This window comes from Hydractinia symbiolongicarpus, chromosome 7, assembly GCF_029227915.1.
Source record: "Hydractinia symbiolongicarpus strain clone_291-10 chromosome 7, HSymV2.1, whole genome shotgun sequence".
Classification (NCBI taxonomy): Eukaryota; Metazoa; Cnidaria; class Hydrozoa; order Anthoathecata; family Hydractiniidae; genus Hydractinia; species Hydractinia symbiolongicarpus.
Window position 1 is genome coordinate 9,540,813 of NC_079881.1, and position 22,061 is coordinate 9,562,873.

General features: G+C 33.3%; 4 protein-coding genes across 5 annotated transcripts in view; 2 read left to right on the forward strand and 2 right to left on the reverse strand.

Annotated features, from left to right (window-relative positions):
• Positions 1 to 610: 610 nt before the first annotated feature.
• On the reverse strand, positions 611 to 15,983 carry LOC130649466 (netrin receptor DCC-like). Of its 2 annotated transcripts, XM_057455742.1 has the most exons (9): positions 15,350 to 15,983; positions 15,108 to 15,278; positions 4,203 to 4,412; positions 3,896 to 3,918; positions 3,445 to 3,784; positions 3,099 to 3,329; positions 2,558 to 2,857; positions 1,759 to 1,980; positions 611 to 999 (listed from the first exon to the last, which is right to left on the reverse strand). In XM_057455742.1, the coding sequence occupies exons 1-9, from the start codon at positions 15,450 to 15,452 to the stop codon at positions 704 to 706; spliced, it is 1,896 nt and encodes a 631-aa protein (XP_057311725.1). In that variant the 5' UTR covers positions 15,453 to 15,983; the 3' UTR covers positions 611 to 703. The 2 variants fall into 2 exon arrangements, with proteins under 2 accessions (XP_057311725.1, XP_057311726.1); XM_057455743.1 differs by lacking the exons at positions 15,108 to 15,278; positions 15,350 to 15,983 and adding an exon at positions 5,475 to 5,634.
• Positions 6,790 to 12,633, forward strand: LOC130649467 (hemicentin-1-like). The gene is made up of 8 exons (XM_057455744.1): positions 6,790 to 7,643; positions 9,189 to 9,392; positions 9,748 to 9,770; positions 9,845 to 10,184; positions 10,732 to 10,962; positions 11,116 to 11,418; positions 11,722 to 11,940; positions 12,055 to 12,633. The coding sequence occupies exons 1-8, from the start codon at positions 7,535 to 7,537 to the stop codon at positions 12,345 to 12,347; spliced, it is 1,722 nt and encodes a 573-aa protein (XP_057311727.1). The 5' UTR covers positions 6,790 to 7,534; the 3' UTR covers positions 12,348 to 12,633.
• A 151-nt stretch (positions 15,984 to 16,134) lies between the features above and the next one.
• Positions 16,135 to 18,505, reverse strand: LOC130649468 (protein chibby homolog 1-like). Its single transcript, XM_057455745.1, has 3 exons — positions 17,280 to 18,505; positions 16,689 to 16,813; positions 16,135 to 16,429 (listed from the first exon to the last, which is right to left on the reverse strand). Exons 1-3 carry the CDS (start codon positions 17,476 to 17,478, stop codon positions 16,355 to 16,357), a joined length of 399 nt encoding a protein of 132 aa, XP_057311728.1. The 5' UTR covers positions 17,479 to 18,505; the 3' UTR covers positions 16,135 to 16,354.
• A 2,130-nt stretch (positions 18,506 to 20,635) lies between these two features.
• Positions 20,636 to 22,061, forward strand: part of LOC130649464 (uncharacterized) — a 28,212-nt gene continuing 26,786 nt past the window's right edge. Inside the window, exon 1 of the mRNA XM_057455739.1 lies at positions 20,636 to 20,723. The gene's annotated coding sequence lies outside the window, so the exon portion shown is untranslated. The remainder of the gene's footprint in view (positions 20,724 to 22,061) is intronic.

Consider the following 22,061-nt stretch of genomic DNA (forward strand, 5'->3'; position numbering starts at 1 on the left):
TTGTGAAATTTATATAAGGAAATTTCCGAAAAATTTCCATTGTCGAAATCTCCACCTCCACAAGCATTTGTACTTTCGCTAACTTCCTTTGTCAATTCCCCATTTCCCGATAAAAAACGAGTAAAATTTATGATATATAATCTATTCTAACTGTCAAAATAAATTACCTCTAGTCGATTATAAAAAAATGTATCTACTTTTGTAAATTCATTTTTGAAGGGAACTAATTTTACCAGTTTCAAAAAATAGTCAAAATTGTCGAAGCGCAAAATTAAGTCCCTGCGAAATACTAGAAAATAGCGCATTCGCGAAAATAAGTCCCCGCGAAATGCTCGATTTTCACGGATTAGCTCAACCGCGAAATTTAATACCCGCGGAAATCTATCACAATAAGATCGGCCTAATTAAGTATGTGTCCAATATAAAATGCCACAAAGAAATAACGGTTCGCATGAAGAACTTTCACGTATCAATAAAGCATAGATATTTACGCTTTTAAAACGTATTAGTATCAATCTTAATGTTTTTCTACTTCCTGTTTTAGTATGCTGTAGCAATTTACAAATAAAAAAAAATGGCGTTAGCATAGCATGGTGGTAATAACTATCCCTTTTGTCTTCTTCTCTTTTATTTTATTCGCTTACGTCGTTTTACATATTTTCTATAAAAATATTTTATAATTACAACAAAACAAAGAATGTCCTTAAAATTTTTGTCTGTAAAACACTTGCATATTATCCAGAAAGTCAGAAGTAGGAACATATCCATAGGGGAAACTCTTTCCCAAACTGGTTCTGAACCTATTCTTCACTTCATTTTGGTGTTCGTAATTATAAAGAAAAAGAAAATTTCCCACTTTCACTTCATGCTGTCCAAAACAGGGCCCATTGCTGCTGGAATAACATACTGCTTGAGATCCACTTTTAATCAAAAGTTTTCGCTTGCCGAGATAAAACGAAAAAACAAACGCCTTTGAACTTGTGCGGGAAGTTGAAGATGCTAGAGGAGAATAATAAAAATAAGGCCTGTTGTTATTATTATTGACAATAACATGATAAATACAATTAGAAAGACATTACTTTTATCAGGGCAATTAAGGAACGCTATTCTAAAACAAATAGTTTAACATGCCACGCATTAACCTCATTTGGCATAAAATACCCGCTGCAAATTTTAGTATCTTTTTAGAAATAATATTCTGATCATTTGAGCATGCCAATTTTACAAGTTTTTAACTTGAACATTTTTCTTCAGTTTAGCCACCTGTGAAATCCGTTTTCCCTGATTTTTGAGATTCTAATTCGATTTATGACATAAATTGGATTTTAAGGGATTTTTCCAGTACCTATCAATTTTTCTATGGTGTAAATTATTTATATAGATAATAGAATATTAAATATAAATAAAAAATATTGGCCAAAATGTTCTCAAACATGATTTAGATCGATAAGCATATGTCCCTGATTGTAAAACTATTCATGATGTCACCAAAAATGCTCACATCAGCAAAAAAAAAATTATTACTCGACCAGCAGGAAATTCATTATGATAAAACATAGTCTTTTCGTCTCGTGCTACAATTGTAACATGTGGACCTTTGTCAACATATATGGAAAGTGGGAATTGTCCCAACCCTCTCCCTTGTTGGTACATACAAGAATAAAAAAAGCTCGCTCCAAATATTATTAACACAAGAGAATTCATAATCTCCACACAGGAACAGACTAACTACGTGACATCCGAAAAGAAAATACTTACGACTCCAGGGTATATCAGAATATGCTCCAAACGTCTTTTTATGTTTGGTTCGAAGGATTGTGACAGTGTGTGGCTTGTTATCACAACGCTTGTGAAATTTGGTAGTGTTCCAATTGTCCCTTTTTCCATCAAAACACAAAACATATTGGCCAAACGCTGACTCTTCTTTTAGCCATACTTTGAGACTTTTCGAATGCTTTTTTGTCAAGAGTACAGATGGCACTAAAATAAAAGTAAGGCTTGATTAAGGTCAAACAAAGATAAAACAATAAATCAAGAGCGTGAAATATAAAAATAAAAATACTTTAAAATATAGCCTGTTTACTTTTAAATAATAATTTCCCAGACATAAGTAACAATCGTTTTTGAAGGTGACTATACTTTTTAAAGAGCTATAGTATTCAGTCAAGGGCACAAAACTCGCAAGCTTGGTCTGTACTTTCTACCTCGAGCTTTGTATTTTACAGTACAACATCAAAGCCTATCAGTATCCGTTAAATATAAAGTTGTAGTTCATGAAGTTTCTAAAATGACGATATTTTGCTACGTTGTTTTTGAAAACAAAATCAGGTACCTAGAAGATAGTGGCTTTTTTGTAGCACGGTTAGGATATTTTTAACCTGTTCTTTTAGTATCAATGCATTTCTATTTCACTATTTTAAATACTGTACATTACAAAATACTGTTTCTCTAAACCCTTTCTGGATAGATACATAACATTGCCTAGGCAATTCAATTCCTTTAATTAGAAAAATAATAACATCATTCAACATGGTATTTAAAAAAATTAAAGACTTACATTTACTAAATTTCACTCTAAAGCTGCTCTCAACACTTTGTGTCAAATCCCAAATGATACATTTATAATTTCCAGGTCTTGCAATGTATGCCTTCAGCGTAAACAAAGTACCGTTTGTTGATTCTTCTACTGGCAGTTTCATTCCCTTATCAAGATTAACAATCTTCCCATACATGTTCTCAGGTGTACCCAAAGCAGAGCATCGGATAACTTGCAACGCGACAGACTTAATACTAGAAAGTGGTTTCTCTACGAACTGCAAAGGTCTCGGCTTTAACTGTATGCCTAGATTTGATTTGCCTGTACAAACATAGAAACAGCATTTAATCATTGAAACAAAAGTGTTAGATGATGTTAGGGCTAGGGTTAGAATTAAAAAGAGAGGATAGAAATAAAGTGTATGAAAACATGCCTAAAGAAACAATCCCTAGAGATATTCATTGATGAAAATGAATTATTTTTTTGTTGACTGCGCACGAATTATTGCTTGGATTAATCGGTTTATAAGTTGAAATAAAATCATGCATATTTTAAGCTATACCTAAATAATTTTCTGCTTCGCAAACGTAATAACCAGTATCTTCTTCACGCACGTTAAAAATTTCAAGAGACGTTCCATTTTTCTCGTGTCGTCCAAAGGGCAAATTTCCATATCCTCGTTTCCATGTTATCGTAGCCGGTGGATTAGAAGTTACCTTACATTCAGGAAACTTGAAGTTAGTACCAAGATTTGCATAGATGCGGTCGCTTGGTAAATGTATTATGGGTGGAACTGCACAATAAAAAAACATTTAAGATTATTGAGCATTTTAATTAGTTGCATAATTGTATAATTTTTTATTTTTTGTTTTTTTTAATGCAAGGAAAAAGGAAACTAATTATCTTACTATGCACTGTAAGTGAACCAGAAGCATTTGCAATTCCAATAATGTTTTGCGCAGTGCAAGTCAAGTTGCTACGGTGATCATTCCAAGTAATGTTTCTCACGTGCAAATATGATGAAATAATCGATTCGTGGGGATCAATTTCCATTGTAATATTTATGTTTGCAAAGTGGTGCTCCCATCTTACAGAAGGTATTGGATTTCCAAGGAATTGACACTTTAGAATTTTATCATCACTCTCATTGGCTACCGGATAGATTTGTACATCTGTTAGTTTTGGGGTAAGCAAACCAAAGCCTTTCTTTCCTCCCTTACCTGGTGGGCCTGGAGGGCCTGATGGTCCCTAAAAATTGAACTAAATTGTATTGACACTATTTTTAGGGTGTTGTCTATAGCTGAATGATTCCGAAATAATCAAATGAGCAATGTATGACAAACAAAAGCATAGAATTACCATTGGTCCGGGCTGGCTTGTGCCTATAAGAAAGAAAAAACAATATTTCAAGAAAAAAGAAAAACAGAAAATTTTATGATTTTGAAGAAAGAAAAATACAAAATCGTACCGACCAAGTAACAAAAATTTACTGAAAACAATTTTCACTTTACATGTTATCTTTCATATGGAAGTGGCTAAAACATTTCAATCACTTTTATTCCTGCAAAGTTAGCAAAATGTGATCTAGAGATCTCTCTTTATAATCTGCAACAAACTTTAAAAGAGTTCCGCAGTGTCTAAAGTACATATTTGGACATAAACTTACAATTGCATTTTTTCGCCACGTTGCGTATATGCTCCTCTCTTAGTTTTAGTATGGTCTTTTGAATAACGTTTCTCAATGCTTCGTCGATGGAATCTACGTTTTCGTATCTTTTGATCACAGCTAATAATTTTTCAAGATTAAACGGAGCACCAATTGCATCGATGTCTCGTCGGCTTCTCAGGTACAAATCTTCATTGATGGCAGTATTTGCTGCAAAGGATAATTTAAAAAATGTTAAGAAGGAATGTACCTTTTGGTAATTTTGGTAATACTCTATGATAATGCACTGTGTATTTTGGTTAAGTAGTTATGTTGAATTTTTTTTACAAAATCGCAAAAATTTAAGGTCTTTCAAGAACAGCGACTTTAATTTCCACATCTGGCAAATTAAGTTTACTACATAAGAAAAAAAAAGTTTAAATGGAATAAAGCCCATAAAACTGAATCGGTAAAAAGGCGGTACAACAATTAAAAACACGATAGAGAAATACAATATATGATCTACAAATCGTACCCTTTATCTAACTACAAAGGAACGATATAAAATCGTATATTTTTTTCGCATTAGGCTTGCAGTTATCTTCCATGCAATTGCAGCAATGGTAGTAAAAGGATACGAACAGTTAACAAAAAAAATAAATTGTTATATGAGCGAGAAAAACAAAAAATGAATCTCTTTATTGACGTTATGAACGGTGATATCTACAACTTAATGATGGCTACATCTGTAGAAATTGCCAAACCTTCTGCAATGTGGAAAAAATATATAATGCAGATAAAACCATAAATTTGTTTCTTGTTTTTTATATAAACTGTTATATATAACTTCAATGTAGAGGATAACCCGAGAAGTACAACACAGCAGGAAAACTGTTTGTTTCGACTGACCAGACTGTTGAGAGGAAAAAGAGTGTAAAAATGTCTAATACACTAGATGTATTATTTTTTGCTGTCACACTTGCGCATACTCTTTTATTCTACGGTGTTCAATGTCAAAATGTTCGGAGAAATTGCACAAGTGCATATTTTGTAAAGCGTACGCCTATAATTATATGGAGTCAACAACCCCCCCCCCCCTCCCCCCCTCCCCCCCTCCCCGAATATTTATAATTATAACCCCACATTCTAAGCAGGATGAGGGGGTGAGGGGTGGTAGTCCTTTTTATTTAAAGAGGGGTAAATTGCCAAAAAGAAAAGTCAAAACGCACTACTAGCTCTGACATAAGGATAGCATTTTTTCTAAGTATTTTTATATCAAGTTTTAGGTCTTACCGAAAGTTCCTTGACCACTGGAATCTTTATATCGAATATAGTCGAAAATCGATAAACAACCAGTTAAAAAAAAGAAGCCATATAGCGAACATTCACTTTTTGTAGTCATCTCGACTTGGAAACTTCTTTCTTCTCGTGAAGTGAATGAAACCCACAAAACTTCTTTTTTTTCTTAGCTATATATATTTTAATATTATGCTTATTCAGTTAATTTTATTGTTTTTAAAAATATATTTTTAGTATATTGTTTTAAAAAATAAAATTAAACAAAATATATATTTATTTAATTTGATGTTTTTACCATAAATAAACAGGATAATCAAAATCTGAAAAAAATTAACTTCTGTGGAAATATGCTATCGTAATCTAAAAGTGCAGAAAAATTATTGTTTTTCCTGTTGTGTTTCTTGAATAAAATGGAACGCGCAATCGTTTCCCTTCCCTTTGAATTTCCTTGTGGAAAAACCTCTTGAGCATTTTCCGCTCAAGCGAATAATGCAGTCGTGGGGAAACCTACCTTCCAAAGAGCAACTTAAAAAGATGTGGTATGGTAGCGGAGCATGCAAAACAAACCGTTGTGTGAAGGTAATTTTTACGCGAGTCGCATTTTGTTAACCTCCTCACACAACCTTTTTATTTGCGAGGCATTAATGAAAACAGCAAAATGACAAATTTTGTGATTCTTGTTTTATGGAAAAAAGAAATATAGTGTGAAGCAAAAATGTCTATAAATAATGATTACAAAACAACGTGCTATATTTTCCGGCCAAAAAGCGGCCCGTTGCAAATTAATCGTGTTTGGTCGTATGTAAACAGACGGCCTTGCTTTTTAAGAGCTCTGCCTTATTAATCATGGTTTCAGTTAAGGCATGTATCCAGTATATTTCATGCAACGTAATTGTGTTCATCTGTAATGCAGAGTTCTCGGCATTGAGATGGTTTGATCTCGGCCAAATTGCTATTATGATTGTATTTATTTCGTGCGCTACTCGCCTTTGAGGCGCAAACGGACAAAATGCGGATATTATTATAGATATGTCCTCATACGAAAATATTATACAGAAACTTACCAACTTTATTGATGTGTTCAAAACCTCATTTTGAAATCGAGGCAAAACAACAGGACAGCGATAATCGTTCCAACGTAGTTATTTTAAGGACAGAAACTTCCCAGGCAGAATTTTTAAGTTTTCACGCTTTTTTGTCACCAATGTTTACGCGTTCGGAAATTATAAATTAGCAAAAAAAATCATGTCTAATAATTTTTGCAGAATTTTTTTAAGCTCTGCTTTCCTGAAAGAATTTTTTATTATTATTATTCACCCAGAACAGCCTCTTCAGTTCCTATTGGTACGACTATCAACGAGGGTCCTGCGAAGGGGGACCTAGCGTATTTAAAGCTTCCATTTGAGCTACGAAAATCGTGCAAGCACAGCAATCGCTCAACTAGACAACCGCCTAATATATAAATCCTATTCTCATGCTGAGCGGTAAGCAGAAAGGACAGATTCACACTTTCATAGTCTCTGGCATGACTCGGTTGGAGTTTGAACCCAAGACCTCCCGCACTGAAAGCGAACGCTCTACCACAAGGCTACCAGTCGGTTTAACAACAGAAGAAGTTACCCGTTTAGAGTATGATTTATCTATTTATTCTCCTAATGGGTGGTTTTTGCTTGACCATTCAAGCAATAACAATATCAATATCAAGTCTGTCATATTGACGTACTTCAAATGAATGACCCTTAAATTTTTGCTGATTAGGGCAAAATAATTATTTTTGTACTTTTCTCATAAATTATAAAAAAAATTTGGATTGCTAAGCATAAACTTGGCGTCATTCATTTGAAGGAAGGTCATTAGTAGGTTCTTCTATTTATATTTGTTTGGAAAACAAGTTTTAGATAAACCGTAACTTAAAACAAAACAAATCTTTTCAAACAGCGTAGATAAGCTAAATATTATATGTCAGAATAAATCTATAAATATATCTTGTATACATAAGCAACAAATAATTTGAGTTGAATCAATTGACAAAGAGGACGTGCTTGGGTGTCAAGATGATTACGAAGAGCCAAGCCTTCATATATACGTTTTTGTTTTTCACAAGCTGTTTATCAATTTTTAACCACCTTCGATTTGAAGGTTCTGAAAGTCATGCAAGCTTCGGTAAGTCCATACCTTTTATTGCATTGAATTCTCTAAAGGTACAGTCTCTGATTACACCTTCATTCTCACGAAAATACTGATAATTCATGGCTAATGAAAGTTTTTTTTGCCTAAAAGTAAGTCAGATGCACCCCCCCCCCCCCCCCCACCCTCGACACCCCCACTGCCTTTCTTCACCAGTTCAAAAAATATTAACACACTGTTTTTATTATTTCGTACGAAACATTAAGTTAAATTTTTTTTGATAATTTTGATTATACTTTATAAACTAGTCAGTTATATTACTTATCAAAACATATCATGTATTGTATCACTGCCTTTCTTCACCAGTTCAAAAAATATTAACACACTGTTTTTATTATTTCGTACGAAACATTAAGTTAAATTTTTTTTGATAATTTTGATTATACTTTATAAACTAGTCAGTTATATTACTTATCAAAACATATCATGTATTGTATCAAAAAATCATCTTTTTTTTAAAAATTTATTTTCTATAACACTTTTTGCAGCTAAAGAAAACTGGTATTTTCTTTTTATAATGTTGTTGTATAGTCTGTACTTTATCTTCAACTTTATATTCTGTTCTGTATAATATGCATATTTTAAGAAAGAAGTTTCATATGTCTCTGGAATGAGAAGACGTTCTTTTTGTTCTTTGTGAACTATACCTCAAACGTTGCACTATAGCTATATATTTATATCTATTTATACATAGGACACCAAATTTAATCTCGCGCCCTGAACCATAGAACAAGGTTTTTTTTCAAACTGTTTTTCTACTCTTTAGAACCTTTACGAACGTTACGAAAGCTAAAACTTTGAAATTTTCTGCTGGTACATTTAAAAATTCAAGTATTTAAAGACATTGAGATTGTACCTTTGTCCTGAATATTATAACGTCCAAAATCGACCTAAAAAATTCTAACATAAATATTCTTGCCAAAAAGGTACCACAGAAACACTCTTTTCAGTGCATTCTCTTAACTGATGAATAATACCAAGTCGCGATTATATCGTACTAAGTGCAAATGTTATTTTTAAAATTTTTTAAAACGCTTGGGCAAGGCAAAGAACGTTTAAAAATCGTTAAAAAATTCCTGCATTATACCTAAACCTAAAAATATTTAAAAAGCCTCTTCATGCTGACGTTTTAACGCTATTTTCCAAATAAATTGATAAAGTTTAAGAAAGAGATTTCGCTTTTGTCCTAATTTTCTTTATACGTGGAAAGTCAAAACATTTAGAATGTCTGGATTCCACATTCTGTAGTAATGAATATTTATAAAAAACAAGGCTGACAATCTTGCTTGGCATTTTCCCTTTTATTTAAAAATGTCGCCTGTAGAAATGTGTTTTTAACTTTTTTTTTATTTTTGTTTTTGCCTTTGAAAGTCATGTTAGAGTGCATGTTGAATTAGCCTGCGGAAAATCCACGGGATCTTTGTCTCTGTCATTTTTGTCTCACAAACACAAACATGGACGTAAGGCTGGAACTATAATCTTGTTGAATGCTGTAAACATTAACTTTTCTCACTTTCACAGCAAACACTGCTAGCAATGGAGATTCCAGCCTGAGAAACCGACGAGATGTAAACGCAAAAAACCTTTCATTCGATCTTTTGAATATCTTTGGTGTGATGAAAAAAAATGATAGCACAGCTACCATTCGCGAAAAAATACTGGAAATTGTAAGAAACACCACATTATCAGAAGATCAGATATGTAAAGCTGTTAGGGAATGCAATTGTAAGTATAGCTATGCACAGTGTACACTTGCCTTTTGTAGTAGTTCTTGCGTTAAAGATTTTGTTTTGAAAGTCTACCATAATAACTGGTAGATAAAGTTAAAAATACATTTGGTTGAAGCAAGAAGACACGAATCGTCTTATTATAAAGTCTTGTTAGTTGAACTGTTTACAATTTATTTTGGTGAAAAGGTAAATATATAAGTAAAAACTTTAAATATAAAAGAAAATATCAAAAAGAAACCAAAATGAAAAATTATAGTTTTAAGATGTTCAAACCAAATTTGGATTCGTCAGACTTTTAAAAAAGAGTTTGTGTGTATTCATTTCTATTATAATGCATTATTTTCTTTTAGGCACAATGAAACCTGGACCAATGGTAATACTTTTTCTCTCTGTTGTTAGCTTATACAGTAAGAGCAACAATTAAAAACTATTTTATTTAAATCTTAGGGTCCAACAGGTCCTCCTGGACCACCAGGTAAAGACGGTAAAAGAGGACTTGGTTTATTTTCTCCAAGATTGAGAATGAAAGACCTGCATCATTTATCTATAGTCAGAAGCAATAAAATTCTAAAATGTCAATTCTTTGGAAACCCAATACCTTCTGTAAGATGGAAACATGACTTCTCAAACACGAATGTTACAATTGAGATTAATCATAACAAATCGGTTATTACATCATACTTGCACGTTAAAAACATTACGTGGGATGAGCGTGGTAGCAAGGTGACTTGCATTGCGGAAAGTGTTTTAGGAAGTGCAAATGCTACTGGGCTTGTTACAGTTCATGGTATAAATCCTGTTTCTATTTTCTAGAATAATATATTTACATTTTTTTTCACAAACTCAAGCATACGGTTAACTCTCGGCAACTCTCGGTAACTCTTGGTAAATCTCAGTAACTTAAACTTCTAAGGGACCGACAAAAATAGTTCGACTTAACAAATATTGGATATAAAGCAAAGCTTCCGTTAAGTATAATTTAATCTAAAATGAGGTTATAATTCAAGTTAAAGCGATTTTTTCAAGAAGTTGGGCAACAGCTATTAAAAAATGGTGCAATCTGGGCGATGAAAGGACATGCAAGTCCCTTATAAATTTTACTCTCCTGAACAAACAACACTATCTATCTATATTACATCAGGGATTAAAACTAAAAAACTGAAATCTGACATTTATTCAGTCTTTTATTTCCTTTTCTGAAACAAAAAGTTTGATTTATTCATAGAGATTAGCCGCAACGGGAAGGGGTCAAAAATGGAGTCGAGTTAACGAGTTAGCTACCGGTTTAAGTTACCCAAACTGTATCATCATTACATTTTTCTTATCTTTTGCAGTTGCACCAATTATACATTTACCAAGCGGTCCTATTCATGCAAATCTTGGTACCAATGTTACATTTCCTGAATGTAAAGTAACTTCTAATCCACCCGCTACGATAACATGGAAACGCGGTTATGTAAATCTTCCCATTGGACGACACGAGAAAAACAACACATTTCTTCAAATTTTTAATGTGCGCGCAAAAGATGAAGGTTATTACGTTTGCGAAGCAGAAAATTACTTAGGTATGGTTTGAAAAATGTAAAAAAATATTAGGCTTTCCACTGTCATCTTTGTAGCACTTGGTAAATTATTATGCTTATGTATGGATTGTTGCTCCTATATCATCAGGTTGTCAACCTTTTCGTTTCTTTAATCCGTTTTGTTTTCTTGCACAGGCAAATCAACACAAGGCATACTACTAACATCAGGACCTTTGCAATTCACAAAGAAACCAACAGATCTTATTGAATCAGTTAATTCATCAGAAGTTATCCAATGCTCAGCGTTGGGTTTGCCAAAACACATGTCTGGAAAGGTTGTGGATCTTGATAGCAAAAAGGAACTTTCGGTTAACATTTCCACAGCTGCCAACTCATTTACGTTGACTGCAGAAATTACAACGCCTGGATATTACAAGTGTATAATTCAGGAGCTCCAACAAGTAGTTGAAAGTAGTTTTAAAGTCAATTTTTTTTCATGTAAGTTAAAATTTAGAAACGTTAATTATATTCACTTTCAGATATGCAACTTGCCGATGCATCAACTCGACAGAGCCATACGCCAGAAGATATCAGGACATATTAGTAAAAGGAATATTCAGACATTTCCCACTTTTAGAAATTAGGAATGTAACTTTAAGCGTAAATCCAACATAATACTTAAGAAAATACTTTCACGGTACTAATTTTGGGCACAATTGTTATTCATTCCAGGTTCTAAATATGTTTCCATTAATAACTTTATTAAATCTACCGAATGCACGTAACTCTGAATTTTTTTAGTACCATCTTCAATATTAACAAAAGATCTTTCACCACGTCTTGCCGGGTGGTTAAAAGAAGAAAATGCATTTGCAAAATATGCTCTATGTTGGAAAGGGACAAGAGATGGTTGGAACGTGACAACATTCCATCAAAATTGTGATAATAAGCCGTATACTCTTACACTCATGAAATCATTTTTTTCAATCTATGGAGGTTATTCAGACATTGCATGGAGCCGTACGTATTGTTATCATACTCCCCCCCCCCCTGCAAAAGTAACGAAGTCTAAAAACTACTATTAAATTATTAATAGTTATTGTAATAACACATGTATTCTTTTTTCTTTTCTAGTCTCTACAGCTTCAAAAATCAGCTCAAAAGCTTTTCTTTTCAACTTAAAATACCGACCGCGAAAAGTACTGATCCGAAGTGGTTCAAAAGCAATATGTTATGACAGAAATTCAGGGCCCTGTTATGGACATAGGGAATTCAGAATCAGAACTCCTGAATATGGTTATAAAAAAATTGTGAACACTTTTACAAGTAAAACAGGTAAAAGTTTTGCAGGGACTACAGAACCATTTTCTGGGTACATTGGTAGACTGAGCGAGATAGAAGTGTTTTACAGAGTAGACATTGTATAATGAGAAAAATTTTTTAACTTGATGCTTGTTATAAAAAATTGTATTGTATGGATGGATTATTGTATTGTATAAAATATCCTGAATATGCAGATAAAAATATTATGACTTATCATTTGACAATACACCTCTTTACAGTTTAAGTTGTTCACTCAGTTTATCTAAGAATTTAATATAGACTCTCTTATAGACTCGTTATTCATGATCTTGCTTTCTCTTCATCAGGCCTGCCTTTATCTGGGCTTTGTTAATCGAACAATATTATAATATTAACCGTGTGTATGGCTATCTGTATATCTGTCCGTGTATAAACCAAAAGATGACAACTTTAAATAGACCAACTTTAGGAAGGATTTTTCTTTAATAGAAACAGTGTTACGATGGTAAGATCTTCGTCGTATTAACCCCGATTAGCGTCCCCAAAATATGTTCATGCGACATCAAAATCAGGGATGGCAGTAACAATTTCCCATCTATTTCATAGGTCCTTTTACTCTTTTTACTCTTTTTCTTCTATTAATTTTTATATGTAATTATAGTTAAACTTTCAAAGAGGTATTTTTATGTTTAGTTTAACTTGAAAATAATCGAAAACGGTACTACGATTTTCTGACCCTAGAGGCTCGTCGAGCTTGCTGTTCCGTAATGCAGAAACAGTCAGTGGTGTATTTTGAACGTCATTTACCTGCCCTAAACTGCTGCAATAGCACTTGGTCGGAGATTTGAAAAAGCGATTCTACTTGTCAGTTTCGTCAAATACCCATAATTTGGCCATGTATGCAATAATATTTTGTCAAGGATTGTACCTCGCTATAGGCTACATAATTTTTAAATAATCTGACGTTCTGATAGTTTTTACCTAAGTTGGCTAGATAGCTAGACTTGTCACACAGCTTTAATAATAGCAGCACATTGTGTCAAATATATCCATCATGACTGTCCATATTTGTTTTCCAATCAAAGCAAAATAAAATTGCGTTTACTCTTTTCTTATTCTGGCATCCTTTTAATACACACCATGCGGGGATTTAAAACTTTTAAACCTAGCATTGAGCTTAACCAACATTTAATCTAAAATATAATGACCTAGTTGCACCGAAATTGCTTTACCAAAAATCGTACGTATTTGTTTTATTACTTGCTCAATTCTCACGTTCCTTAAAAGTCTTGCCGCCCTCGCTTAAAATGCTTAAATTATAGAAGTCAAAAAATACTGCTGCAATGCAACAAAAAGAATGTATATAATGCATTAGCTTGATCTAAAAGCAACCAAAACCAACTTTAAAGTAAAAAGAGGCCATTTGCATGCGACCGAAGTGATATACTGGCGCATTGAAACTCCACGGCGTATTTAAAAATTCTAGTAATTACTTAATGGTTGAGTTTAATTTCGGGGTTGGTCGGAGAAGGGTCGAATCTTTTGTATTGATGACTTTAAATAATGCGCATTTATTGGAAAATGAATTGTTTGCACGGAAATCTCGCACATGTTTTAAATTTTTATTTAGTTGAGAGCAAATTTTTAGTTTGCAGCGAAGTAGTGCAGATATTTTTTGTTCACTTGCAATATTTTTAAAATTAATTTGTCATACAGATTGTTATTAACATTTGGTGATAATATGAGATAATAGCATGTATCAATGGGCCGTTCTAATGCTTTTGTTTATTATTCTTGGTGTTAAATTAGCTAGGTACTAGCTATCTTTGAATATGATACAAATAGCTAGCGAGTTGGCTGGCTGCTGACTTGTTCCTAACAAATACGCCCTTAAAATCAATATTTTGTCATACTACTACTAATTAACCCTCTTTATAACTGTGTTAACTACGATTATGTGAAACTGCCAGTTAAAGGGCTATAAAAGTCAACATTTTGTTGATACATTCTTCAAACTTGCATGGCTCCGTAGATTTTATGGCGCCGTAGATTAGTGGTTATAGCTCTCGTACTCTGTGCAGGAGACCGGGGTTCGACTGCTCTTGACGGCGAATCAACATCCGCGAGTAAATGTTACTATAGCCCTGGATTAACCCAAGCCATGGGAGGGAAATTGGGGATGGCAAAAAATCCATCCATCCACCCACCCACCCACCAAAGGGATATGGAAATAGGTCTATTGACAAAGACTTACGCAAACAGTTCTAAGGAACAGACCGTGGCTCAAACGGACTTGAATTTATTTCCGTTTTCATATACACGGTTTCATAGAAAAACAAACCCTCGATCTATTTATTTCTTATTGTTCTTACACATAATGAATAAACGATGCTGAAGCCAGACCTTCAATTTTTTTTAAAAAAAACGTATATGATGTTGCAGACGCTAAAATTAAAACAATAATAGATTTTTTAAAAAACTTAAATAACATATCCAGGAAAAAATACACACATTCAAATTAAGCAAGGTCCATTTTATTAATAGGATGTTAAAATTTTAACAGGTTAAACGTCAAAACAAGGCGTTGCAATTAAGGTCAAAAAGTAACGTAAAAAATGTAATTATGGTTATTCACTTATTTTACAGTACCGAGCAACCGCTAACTTTCTTGGTAAATCCCAAATATATGTTTATTTGTATATGTTTATTTATATATTTTTGTTCATATACTTTTTATGTATTTTTGTTTCTATATTTTTGTTTATGTATTTTTGTTTATGTATTTTTGTTTATGTATTTTATTTATATATTTTATTTGTATATATTTATTTATATATTTTTGTTAATATATTTGTGTTCATGTATGACGCACCGTGGATACTTACAATTACATTTGCTAACAGCTTGACAAAATTGACCTGCAGGAAGATTTGTCACGACACTTTGGATGATTTTTGTTAACTCCTCTTGGATTGTAATATTGACTTCACTTCGAATCAAACCAATGAGTTTTGCAAGATCTGATGTTGTATCATTAATGTTGCTGGATATGTCAGCTATATATGAAACAGTGATATAGTTTTTATGTTAGTGTACTGCTAAAGTATAATAATGCGTATTTTCTTACCACTTTGACTTTTGGAATCTTTAAATGGAACACAGTCAAAAGTTGATAAACAACTTGTTAAGAAAAAGATCGCATATAATAAACACCGACTTCTTGTGATCATGATGATAGCGATTTTCTTTCCAAATGAGTATATTTGATACAACGTTTAGTTATATCTAGAGACGTTGTTAAAAGTGGAGGTATATATACCTACTTTTAGTTTTAAATAATTTTGTGCGGTTTCAATGTTTTACTTCACGCAGCTAGCTAGCTAACACAGGCAATTAAAAAAGGCCATTCCCCTTGTTGTCAGGTTCATGTGTAGCTTAAAACTGTAAAAGAAATATATATTTGGGATTTGTATGTAGCTGACATAATTGATAAGGATCCCATCAATGTTTAGAATTACATAAAAAATAAAAAAGTAGGAAAAAAAGAAGTAGGAAAAGTTGTAAAACAATGTCTGAGCGTAAACAATATCTAAGCGTAAAAAAAGGACGCCATTAGAAACAAAATACGTATGTTGAATTTTAGTGAAAAAAGCGCGCTATCGACATTTGTTGTTAACCAGTCTCACCAGCGCGGTGATGTGAGTGAATCAATTCAAGCATTCGACAGAGTAAAGAAAAATGTTTTAAAAAACATGATTTGTACGATTTGCCATCCTCGAAAATCCATTAGAGAGTTATCCTTTAAGGTTGTAATTTCCCAAATATGGCTGGACTAACTTTTCAGATAAAAAACAAAAAAAAAAACAGTAATCGGCTAATTAAAATAAAAAAAAAAAAAATTGGCAAACCCAATAAAATAATAATTTTTTTTTTAATAAAAATATATATACAAATAATATTTTACATAAAATACCAGAACCTTTAAAAGTGAAATAAAACTATAAATATTACCGAATCACTATGATACTTTCTCATAGAAGTCTTTCTGACGCACTGTTCTTGGCCTGTGCCCTTATGGCAATAATAGCGATTCGATTGCTGCACGTGAAAAGCACCAAAGGCTAATGACGTTTCAAGGACCAGCTAATTTCTTTAATTGCGATATTTCTTGTTCCATACAATGGATATCAGATTGACTAACAGCAAGCTTAAAAAAGAATTGGATATAAATTAACAAAATACTTTCATCATACTAATTTGGAAGTAATCCTACTAAATTGGAAACAAGCTGAAAAAACTAAGGATTTTTAAAACAAGACCGGACTCCTTAAAAATAATGTGAAATTTAAATTTGCAGATGCAAGGCAAATCGCATAATTCCATATTCCTATCTTCTGTTATCTTTATTCCACATTAATTTCAACAAGTAATAAGGTAGCATACAGGTTTTGTTGTTGTTCACCTACCATATCAAGCAATAACTCGATTTTATACTTTAACATGTTATTTTCTTCTTCTGCTATTATCAATTTCTCTTTTAGTGAATTATTTTCATCATTTGTGTGAAGAGATGATGGACTACCGCGCATGTCTAGTAAAAAATCATAAAAAGTATAACAACAAACTATTTGTAATCACATATTAAAGTATTTCGTGGAAAAATAACAATTTCTAAACTTGTTGTGTTAGTTTGAAAAAGGTATGCTACCTAAAAGAAAACGGTTTTGTTTCTGAGCATTTCATAGGACGCAACCAATTCCTCGAAAATTTAAATATGTAATTTTTTCCTTATCCTAGGTAAAACGTATGGTGCAATTTAAGGGTTTATTAATGGCATAGAACTACAGTTGCTTTGTACAAGCTAAATTGGTTACAAATTTTAAGGCATTTTTTTTTATTTCAGCTGTTCTTTCCCTTTTTTATGACTTTTTTTATATATTTATACGTTTTTATTAATACACTAAATATTGTAAATTACATTATTTAATTATATACATTATATAAGTCCAGAAAACATATATAATCTATATATAAACATAACATGAATAACAACTCACCATCTTGAGGAACCCATGCTCCATTTTGAAATACCATATTTTGCCCGCCTAACTTTAATTTCAAAGGTGTGTTTGAAAAGTCTAAGTTGGGATCAAGTGCAGCTTTATCCGTAAGTTGAGATGGATTTGTTGATCCTGCATCTGCTCGTCGTTTTGGAACTTTTCGGTTTGCTTTGAAACTTGGTTTAAACAGTGGCATATTTTACTTTAATGTGAAAAACATGAAAAATTATTTTTGTAATTACCAGGTCTTTGAGGACTGAATTAAAGGGAATTATAAAAAAAAGTTGTGTCCAACTATCCAGCATAGTTTACTAGCCATTACACCAGTATTTAAAAATATAACTTGAGCGCCCTGATTATTTGAAGCTTCTGGATGGCAATTTTAAATTAGTGCTTCGGGACCTATAGCACTTATGGCTGAAACGTAAAAGCGATGCAAGACCATGAGAAGATAACGAACATAGAATATTTTTGTTGTTGTTCTAGTTCCTGCGACCTTATTGTCAAAAAATTGTGATCTGAAAATAGGGTCAGTTGGGTGATTCTAGTGCATAGCACCCTATTATCACCATCGTCCTAATATTGCCTTCAGAAAGAAAACAAGTGTTCAACGCTTTGTCTATGGGTTGTTGTTTTGGTATAAACAGATGCACAGAACATCTAACTTCAGGATTCACCTCCATCACTTTTTGTTTTCCCATGGCATAAACCATATGTATATTAAAATTATTAGATTAAATGGTCTAATTTTGGGAGCACAAGAAGCAATACACTTTGAGAAAACACTTAAGACAAGACATACTTAAACTGAGAGCTCTGAATTATTCAACTTAAAATATTTATACAGGGTACGTTTTTATTCTGAAAAAAAGTTTTCTACATAAATTTCTAAATTTTTTTAAGAGGGTGGTGATATAAAGAGCTGACTTGACGATGATTGTATGGCCTCAAACAGAAGTAAATTTTGATACTTAAAGTGGAGCGAGACACGTGTAATGATGTTCTGCCCAATCTTGAAACCGGCCCCGTCTTAAGACTGGCCAGGCCAATCTTCTGACAGTGATAAATGGGCGGCCAGTCTTAAGACTGGACTGCCCAATCTACGGACGTACATGTCCAATCTTAGAACAAATGTGGAAGACAAAAAAAAGAATAAAAAATTTTGACTGTAGCTACAGGAACTTTAAAATGAAACTTTTCCTGTAAATCAAAAGGCTAAAAAATTATACCATGTAAACTATTAAAACATATTAGCTAGCTAGCTAACCTTCTCATCCAATGAAGTTACCAGCAAACTAACTAAATATGGTTAAATAAGATTTATCAGACTCTTCATATATAAACATTTTTCAAAACTTGGCTAAAACAAACTGTATAAAAATGCTAAATGTATAATAGGTGCTATAGCTACACAGTTAGTTGGCTAGCTACGATTTTTATTGTGTCCAAAAACTGGCCTGGTCAATTCAACAGTACTGGCAAATTTGTTTTTTGTGGTGTAGCTAAATACTCCAAATATGATTTTTTTTAATGTGCTTAAAAATATTTGTTGGGTCTTGGAAATAACAGAGCTTGTGTGGCACATCCCTTCTTTAGAATAAAAAAAGGCGTCTGAAAATGTGCCTTACATGGTCTCCTGCCTAATCTTGTGACGCACTCCCCAGTCTTAAGACTGGCCGGCTAGTCTTCAGACTGGGCATTTTTATGTCCAAAGATTGGGCAGTGTCCTAAGATTGGGCAGAACAGTGAGACCCGTTTTTAGGTGTAGTGAGACCCGTTTTTAAGGCAGGCAAATAGGTTTTTAACCAATCATAACCTGTAAAAAATATTCTTAGCCAATTGAATTGCATTATTTTGCTTGCCAAAAAGTAAAGAAAACAAAAAATTTATCAAGGTAGCAAGTCATCTATACAATAACACTAAATTCTTGTGATGTTTCAGCTCGTCATCAAAACATTATAGCTACATCAATTGCACCAAAAGTGGTTTATGGCTAGCTAAAGCCCTAGGTAGAAGTCAGTTAAAAATAATAATAATAATTCTCATATCCTGGCTAACATGCAACATATCTCAATTCATGTATAATCTATCAATGTAGCTAGCTAAACATGCAAATTTTCAAGCTTATACACTAAGTACAACTGCTTTTCAAGCAGCAAATTTTTTATAAAAATCACCACGCAAATCAATTGCAGTTAAGATCTTTTCACTGCGTTTCAGACCAAGTATGAGAGATTTTTATAGTTATCTAAAATATCAAACTGATATAGCTGGAAAAACATTTCCCACTGCAGCTTACGGTTACTGTTCTGCCCAGATTGCGAAAACGGCCTGTTTACAACAGGGACAACCGGATTATGTACGCATGGTCTGATTATGTTTTTTTGCACTGGTTATGTCGTGGTGTCCGGATTATGAACGCTGATATAAATGGCTGGCCAGGCAGGCTGTGATTGGCATTTTCTTCGAACTTTTATGAATTAAACATTCTCTGAAAGATAGAACACCCCTAAAAACTAGACATGGCGAAAAAAAAAGTCTCAACGTAATTCTTAGTATAAACTACTCTTGTAGTAAATACATTTCAACATAATGTACTTTGAAGTAACTAAATTTCACGGAACCTAAATTATTCTTTTTGCAGGAATTAGGTTTGGTGAAAAGTTATTAAACTTGCGAATCCCAAAGTTTAGTATTTGCCTGCCACGAAATTTCGTTTCATTTGAGAACAACAACAACTTTGCCACCAGGGCTATTTGCTTGTCAGAAGTGATGATGAATGATATAAAAGCGGTCGGCCCCGATTATATTTTTCTATAAGTCTCGAATAATATTTGGCTGTCATACATAAGCCGGTCTTCCCCGATTATGTGCGTTCTATAATAAGTGAGAAATAGTATTAGACTGTCGTATATAAACCAGCCTGCCCTGATTATGTTCCTTTTATAAGTACCAAATAATGTTTTATGAGTAATAAGCCTCCGCCCGTCCTGATTAGGTTGCCCTGATTATGTATTTTCTGTCCTGTTCTTAACGGGACAAGCTGCCGTACTTAATCAGGGCAGCGTTTATTATCCGGGCAGAACATTACCGCCGTTTAAAAAATAAACAAAGCCGACTTATTGGTTTAGCCTCAGTTGTGTGTTAAACACATAAATGTTCGGGGGTAGCATAATGTGTAAAATGTTAGTTTTAATAATTATAAATATCTGTAGACATCTTTTAAAGATAATTTATAGCATTAGATCTATAATTTATTAGTGTTACTATTTTAAAAAAATTGTACATAAATTTTATTTGGAATTGCGTTTGTCTTTTTAGGGAGAATAAACACCCTCATGAGAAATGGCGGGGAAAGCGAAAGCGCAAAATTCTCATGAAATACGGCACACACAGCTTATTGGTTTGATTTGAACAACAAAACAGCCAGCAAGCTAAAAAGTAGGTTGCCAAAAATGATCTTCCTTGCTTTTTTAAATAAAAAATAATACCAGAAATATGTTCTTCATAATTTTAGGAAGATTTTCCATTTCTACTGGCTTGATCTGTTGTGAGAAATGTTGATAGCTAGACAGCTAGCTAGCTTTAACTACTAAACTAAAAGGGTATAGCTAGCAATATAGCTAGCAGCCCACGTTTCGTGGAAGCGATCCAGTTATGTTATTTGGGTTTGTCAATTAAGCAATGATTCTTTCTCCTCGATAGCAATTCTGAGAGTTTACAATAGCATGGAAGTGTTGTTTTACTTTTTAAAGCATTTGTTCTTTGACGAGGGTGCCGATAAATGGCCTCAGAATCCAAAGTAATGTTTTTTATTCAGTTAATAAACGAGTTTTAAGCATACATTCAGGCTGTAAAGGCAGTTTTTCACATAATTTCTCACATTTGGCCCAAAAATAACCCTTTGGACAATTTCGGACAGTAATAAAATTAAGTAATATTCATTCCAGATATTCAACCTAACCTGTGAACCATAAAAAACATGTTTCCTTAACTTTATTCTAGAGATATTGTGGAAGACATTCATCTAAATGATAATTTTAAGTCATTCTTAGACATTTTGGCCTAAATATGCCAATTTCGGACAGGTCATCATCATCATCATCATTCTCGGCTTAACGTCCGTTTTCCATGCTAGCATGGGTTGGACAGGGTATATTAATGACCCTCTTCCAATCTGATCTAGACTGTGTTAGATCTAAACTCAACTTCCTCTGTATCAAGTCTGTCCTTATAACCTCCTGCCAAGTCTTTCTCGGTCTGCCTCTGGGCTTTGCCCCAGGAACTATCAAGTCTGTACACTTTCTTACCCAATTATCCTCCTCCATTCTTTCCAAGTGCCCCAGCCAATTCAATCTTCTTATCTGGATAACATCTTTAATTCTACGGAGACTTAGCCTGCTTCTTAGCTCATCTGAACTCTTTCTGTCTCTCATACTGGCGTTACACATCCACCTAACCATTCTCATATCATTCCTTTCTAAACGGTCAAGATCTTCCTGCTGCACTGCCCATGTCTCACTACCGTACAACATAACACTTCTTACACAGGCCTCATACAACCTACCTTTTACCTCAATTGACAGGACTCTGCTAGTCAACAAGGGAAGTAACTCTCTGAACTTTTTCCAAGCAGAACCTATCCTGCAAGTAACACTTCTTCCAACACCCCCTTTACTGCCCAACATATCACCTAAGTAACAGAAGTTCTCAACTATCTCTAACGAGCCACTGTTGTACATCATTAAAGCTGGAAATACTTCATTCTCTATAATCTCA